Source organism: Bidens hawaiensis, unplaced genomic scaffold (genome assembly GCF_021521415.1).
Source record: "Bidens hawaiensis isolate Kalapana, Puna unplaced genomic scaffold, B.hawaiensis_p1.1 tig00040320_1, whole genome shotgun sequence".
In the NCBI taxonomy this organism is placed as follows: Eukaryota; Viridiplantae; Streptophyta; class Magnoliopsida; order Asterales; family Asteraceae; genus Bidens; species Bidens hawaiensis.
Window position 1 is genome coordinate 130,131 of NW_027497122.1, and position 6,503 is coordinate 136,633.

At 33.9% G+C, this 6,503-nt stretch overlaps 1 protein-coding gene across 1 annotated transcript; it reads left to right on the forward strand.

Moving 5' to 3' along the window:
• Window positions 1–1,428: 1,428 nt before the first annotated feature.
• LOC143592038 (DNA-directed RNA polymerases II and IV subunit 5A-like) lies at window positions 1,429–4,604 on the forward strand. Its single transcript, XM_077072058.1, has 4 exons — window positions 1,429–1,651; window positions 2,426–2,605; window positions 3,434–3,547; window positions 4,254–4,604. Exons 1-4 carry the CDS (start codon window positions 1,451–1,453, stop codon window positions 4,377–4,379), a joined length of 621 nt encoding a protein of 206 aa, XP_076928173.1. The 5' UTR covers window positions 1,429–1,450; the 3' UTR covers window positions 4,380–4,604.
• The last annotated feature ends 1,899 nt before the right edge of the window (window positions 4,605–6,503 follow it).

A 6,503-nucleotide genomic window follows, 5' to 3' on the forward strand; every position in this document is an offset into this window, starting at 1 on the left:
TTTTGGTTGCATGATAGTTTGATATCGTAAACCTAGCAATGTAACGTAATTAGGGCTGGCAATTCGTGTCTTAACAGGTTTAACAGTAAGAGGCGACGCGCGTAACACAAATATCAAACTTGAATACCACTCGTTTAACTACTTTATATGTCATGACTATAAGACAGTTTTAAGTTTTGTGTACCAATAAGGGATAATGAGGGAGTCTAGCATACTAATTTCAATTATTTAAGAAAATAAAAAATTCACATACCGCACTTTTTTGATTAACAGGTCTTATCGTGTCTTTTACAGGTACCCAATTGCCAGCCCTAAACGTAATCGTAATTCGTATTTCGTAAACGGAACCCTAGCAATGTCCTCATCACAATTTTGTAGTTAGTTTTCTTAATTTCACGTATGTATATGATGATCTGTATGAGCTCGAGCTCGGTTTGTTTCGAGCTTTTTTTCTGAAGCTTGAGGTTGGTTAGTGAGTTGTGTTTTCAAGCCCGGGCTCTCGTCTGGTTTATTGTTTATTAATTAAATTATATATCATCTATGTTTTAAATTGTGTTTATATATTTTGAGAAAAACCTTTAGTGACATCGTGCAGTACCTTGAATGAGCCACAGCTTGGCTCGAGCTAAGTGGTGTAGTGTGAAATTAATACATAGAAGTCCAAAAGAGGTAAAACTTAATCTTAATTTTATAATTTGTGTATATAGTTGTGCATAATAGTAATTTGTAGGAGTGTAAACAAGCCGAGCCTGAGCTGGACTACTCTCGAGCTCTTTTTCTAAAGCTCGAACTTGGCTTGTGATTCGTTTTTTCAAGCTTGGACTCAGCTTGTTATCTATTATTATTATTATTATTATTATTATTATTTATTATTATTAATTAAGTTAAGAACATTTTTGATTACTTTTATTTATTTTGAGAAAAACTTAAACGAGCCTAAGCTCAGCTCGAGCTCGTGTAGTACTTTAGACGATCCAAAATGAGCTTCCCATTGCTCGGGCTCAGGCGGCTCGCGCTCGGCTAGAACTCAAAATGCTCGGCTCGTTTCGAGCATTTTATCGATCCAACCTCAAGTAGCTCGTGAACGGCTCAGCTTGTTTGCACTGCTAGTAATTTGTATAGTCATAAACTCTAGTAATGTCCTCATGATGTTGCTAGCTTTCTTAACTTCATGTATACTACCTGTATGATCTTACATATAGTTGTTTTATGTTTAATCCTTATAGGTTAATCTATATATCTATAATCTATGATCTCACAGATAGTTGTCTCAATATCATTCACATAAAAGTAATTCTGTGAAATTTCTATAATATTACTGATTTTTTATTTTTTATTTTTTATTTTTACAATTTGTTGGTTGTTTATTCTAGCTAGCTCTTGTGCATTGGATAAAATTTGTTTTATTTTACTTTGGTGTAATATTATTAGGTATAGAGACGATACGAGGATGGCATTATCAGAAGAAGAAATCAGGCGATTGTCTAGGATCAGGAGAACTGTGATGCAGATGCTGAGAGACAGAGGTTATTTGGTTGGAGAGTTTGAGATCAATATGGACATGAATGATTTGTTGAGGAAATATGGTGAGAACATGAAAAGAGAAGATCTTCTTATCAGTAAGGCTAAAGCCAATGACAGCTCTGATCAGGTGGAACATAATATGCTTTATTTATTCAGTACTTCAGTTCTTTGTTGAATTTGATGACTATTTCATGTGGGAAAGTAATAATAATAATAATAATAATAATAATAATAATATAAAATAAACTTATTGTTCCTACTTCCTTGCCATGTTCAAAAATCCATTTTTATGGACATATAGCCGATTAACGCAACTAAAAGAATTACGAAATAAATTCAAACGGAAGAAAAATGAATCCCAAACTCTCATTTGTTAGAGTGGAGTATAGTGCCCTTTAGGCACCGACGAGAAGGGTATCTTCTTTCGTTTTGGTTTATTCATTGATCTGAAACTTCGAACATGTTTTCTTATTGATTCGACGGGCAGGGGTTTTTGGATGAAGTCTATTCGAACCGAACACTTCAATTCTAATTCCCGTATACAGTTTTTAGTTGTGAAAGCTTGTTATTTACTCTGCTAGATTTGTTGCTTTAAAATAATAATTTATTGCCAGTCATTGCATGAAATCCTGAATTATCATGATATTTTTTCCTCATGTCCTTTCTATCCCTTGAAAAGTGACTAATGTTAAGATGCTTACTTAATAAAGACTAATATATACTTATATATATAGTTTTTAATATTTTTCATCTTAATTGTTTTAAGCACTGAACTTTGTAACAACAAGTCATTTCTGTGCACACACTATTAATGTTTTAGAGGCATTCGATGCGTGTTTTATCTGTTGAATCTAGATTCTTTAATTCAACTTAATTTTAACTTTTTGGTTATATTAATCAGATCTATGTCTTCTTCCCTGAGGAACCAAAGGTTGGTGTTAAAACCTTGAAAACTTACACCGAACGTATGAAATCAGAAAACGTTTTTCGAGCAGTTTTGGTTGTTCGAGAAAATTTGACACCTTTTGCCCGAACCTGCATGAGCGAGATTGCTACAAAATTCCATTTGGAAGTTTTTCAGGTAATCATTGCTTCCACTATGCTTAGTTTGCATATTTTGTTATCTATTAGTGTTAACAAATATTTAATATGGTAAAGTAATAACTAAACAGCTTTAGCTTATGTCTATAGAGTTATAAGCAGATTCTGATAATCAGTTTACTGAAAGCGGTTTAAACTTTAAATCGCCCTATGGGTAAACTTTATTATTTTTAACCCACCAAGAATAATAGTTTGAAGTTAGCAATCTCAAACTGCGTATTACATCAACTTATTTCATTATTTCTACATCCAAAACAGGCGAACACGTAAAAGTGTTTATCTGCTTATGGAATATACAAAGAAAATAAGTGGTTTAAATACGCAACAATCCCAAACACCCTGTAAGATGATCATATTTTAAATTGTATTTGATAAAATTTCATAAACTTTGCATCTCATTGCAGTCTCCTTTATAACCCTTTTCTTTAGTACTCGGGCCGGGCCTTTTGGCTGACGGCTGAATTCATATAAAGCTCTTAATTTAGATAACAAGTATGCCAATCACAAAAACCTTCAAAAACATTATTTAAATTATAATTACTACATTTAATAATAACAGGTTCATTTATATCAGAATAAAAGGCAAAAGTTGCACCTGCTTGTTTTTCACAAGTTTAAGAACTTTAATAACTAAACTCTTGTTATCGGTAACCGGACTTTTTCGTGAAAAGAAAACCAGTATGTCGTTTTTATATTCTCTTACATAATTAGCCTTACAAAAATTAACATGTTGATCGATAAATAAGCTGCAAATGCTAATTATGCTACTGCTTCTAGTGGTTTTTATATAATTTTGTTTTATGTACAGGAAGCAGAGTTGCTGGTGAATGTTAAAGATCATGTTTTAGTTCCCGAGCATCAACTACTTACAACCGAAGAGAAGAAAACTTTGCTCGAAAGATACACCGTCAAAGAAACACAGGTTAACCGGTTAATCCCATGTTTTCTATATCATAATGCAACCACTGATTTAACACACATAATAATAAAATGCACCTGTTTTGACTCATAATCATATATTTAATATTCACATATTCTCATTTTCTCTATCTTAAATGTAACTGTTTGATTTATAATCAAGTAATAATATGCGATTTATGGATCATGTCCTTTAAAAAGTTTACTTGCGGGCGGTGTCCTTTATATGACAAAATACATTCGCGTTTTGTCCTTTACACTAACTGTCATCCAAAAACTTAGTTAAATCCAAACATGCCCAGACTTAACAGGGTTTTTGTTTAACATATTTTATCTAGATTCTTTTTCTAATAATATATTTAATTTGTTTTTTAATTATAAATACTTAGATAGTATGCGTAAAAAGACTTGAATGACCTCACATGCCAAGACTTAACGGGCTTTTTGGATGCCAGTTAGTCAAAAGGACGAAAATCAAACAAACATGTCATGTAAAGGACACCGTCTGCAAAGAAACTTTTTAAAAGACCTGATCCATAAATTGCATATGTTTAAAGGACGAAATTTGAAATTCTGTCTAATAATAATTTGTTAATTGCATATGTTGTCTTAAAGCCATTTTGATATTTTCCAATTCACTTTACAAGTTTACATGATTAACATATTATTAATTTTTATTTTTTTTTCGTATTTTTGTAATTGTATGACAGCTACCTAGGATTCAGGTGTCTGATCCTATCGCGCGTTACTATGGGCTAAAGCGCGGTCAGGTTATGAAAATTATCAGACCAAGCGAGACAGCGGGCCGTTATGTTACCTATCGATATGTGGTTTGAAGATTTAAGTGTTGATTACAGTTATTAAGCTGCTAACTGAAGAGCAAGATTATGATATAAATTACCATGTTGTTTTGGTGTTCCTATGTTTGAAGAAACAATTCCGAAAATTTTGTTGATTTTATTATAAAGGAGATCTCGATCGAGACTACTCCAAACCTGTTTAAATAACCCGAACAATACCCCTACTTTACTCGTTTTTGCTATGGGCTAAAGCCGCTACAGGGTACAAAATACCGAAAGTACGTGTACCCGATTGTAGTGGTGCCGAAAATCATTAAAAAAATTACCTATACTTATATCGAATAGGCTAAATCGGTACGGGTATCCGGGACAAAAATATCATCCCTATTACAGTAAACTTTTTTCATTAAAGGCCTTAAGTTATTTTTTTTTCTTAAGGTTTAAAATTATTACACATACAAGTAAAATCAAGATATGATGTATTATAAATACATAAAATGTGTGTATGAATATAAAATGTTGATATAAAACATGTAACACATGAAATAAAAGTATAAAGGCAGATGTACATGAATGGTTCTGTTTAGTGAACTTCAATTAGGTGAGGCTAATAATAATAATAATAATAATAATAATAATAGTAAATGCTTCTAATACCTTCTAGAGTGTTTTTTAAAAGAGTAAAATCCTTCGTATGGTATACTAACTAAATTCATCACATCAAGATACACTAGTCTTTCGATTCGAGAAAAACTCTCACCTAAAGCCAACGCCCGTGAACACTTGATAGGGTTCTGTTGAGTGAATCAAGCTCCAAAGAACAAAGATGGATAAGAAGACCCTTAGAGGGGGTGGGGCTCCATACAGGCATATAAAAACATGAAACTAAGAAACATAATACGAAAAAATGGATCTATTGTTGTACTACCCACTAACTCAAATACTAAAATTCTAAAATAAACATAAAAATAAGGAACAACTGTATGAAAACGGAAAATGGATTGAGTTGCATGACACGTGGATTATGTCCGTGTGAATCATGCACGTATCAACACTCGTTCGAAGACATAATAATACGATAAGGTAAAATCCGTTCAATTCAATGATCCAACTAGTGAATGCTACCAACTCGCATAGTCTCACATGATCACCCGATAAAGCCGAAACTAATAATGAGAGCATGAATCAAACATGAGTTCCGAATGATAATCGGCAATACCTTACTACCTTCTAGAGTTGACTATTATCTAAAAACTTAAAACTAATAATTTATCTTTCAACAAATTGCGGACTCGGATACAATAATCGTACTGGGAATGAATACGTAATTACGTATCGATTAAAATAGCAACCAAACAAGTGGTCCCGTAACCGTTTGATCCACAAGCACTTTAATCCAACGGTTCAAAACGCTGGATACGTTTCTCGAACAACGGACGCGTAACACACTCGATCGTTTCCGTTTCTCGTGCTTGGAGACCACGTAACCTTCATGTCATCAATCTGTACAATTAATTATTTCTATTCTCTTCTATTCATCAATTGATTATGTTAATTAAGTAAATGTGATTGAATTAACAGTTATTATGAGGATTATTAAGCTAAGGAACTGTTTACCGACGGTTTCAAGGCGATTTGTTGCGTCATCGTTGGTGAAATGTGACGTGATCAGTTCTGGTTGTTATTCCGGCGAGTTAGCTGCGAGACGGTTGAATTTACGGCGTTTTATTACGTCATCACCGGCGAAATGTGACGTAATCAGCTCCGATTGTGTTTCCGGCGAATTAGCTGCGAAACGGACGATTTTCCGAGGTTTTATTGCGTCATCACCTGCGAAATGTGACGTAATCAGCTCCGATTGTGTTTCCGGGGAGTTAGCTGCGAAACGGTCGATTTTACGGCGTTTTATTGCGTCATCACCGGAGAAATGTGACGTAATCAATTCCGATTGTGTTTCCGGCGAGGTAGCGGGGATACGGTTGAATTTACGGCGTGTTGTTGCGTCATCATTGCCGAAAACTGACTTAAACAGCTCCGATTGTGTTTCCGGCGAGTTAGCGGCCAGACGGCTGAATTTACTGCGTTTTGTTGCGTCATCATCGGCGAAAACTGACGTAATCAGTTCCGATTGTGTTTCCAGTGAATTAGCTGCGAGATGGT

What these genes read in the sequence shown, in the direction of transcription:
- LOC143592038 (XM_077072058.1), top strand. Translation starts at nt 1,451, where the DNA reads ATGGCATTATCAGAAGAAGAAATCAGGCGATTGTCTAGGATCAGGAGA. An exon ending in CCAATGACAGCTCTGATCAG is followed by an intron (nt 1,652 to 2,425) that starts GTGGAACATAAT and finishes TATATTAATCAG; the next exon opens with ATCTATGTCTTCTTCCCTGA. An exon ending in ACACCGTCAAAGAAACACAG is followed by an intron (nt 3,548 to 4,253) that starts GTTAACCGGTTA and finishes ATTGTATGACAG; the next exon opens with CTACCTAGGATTCAGGTGTC.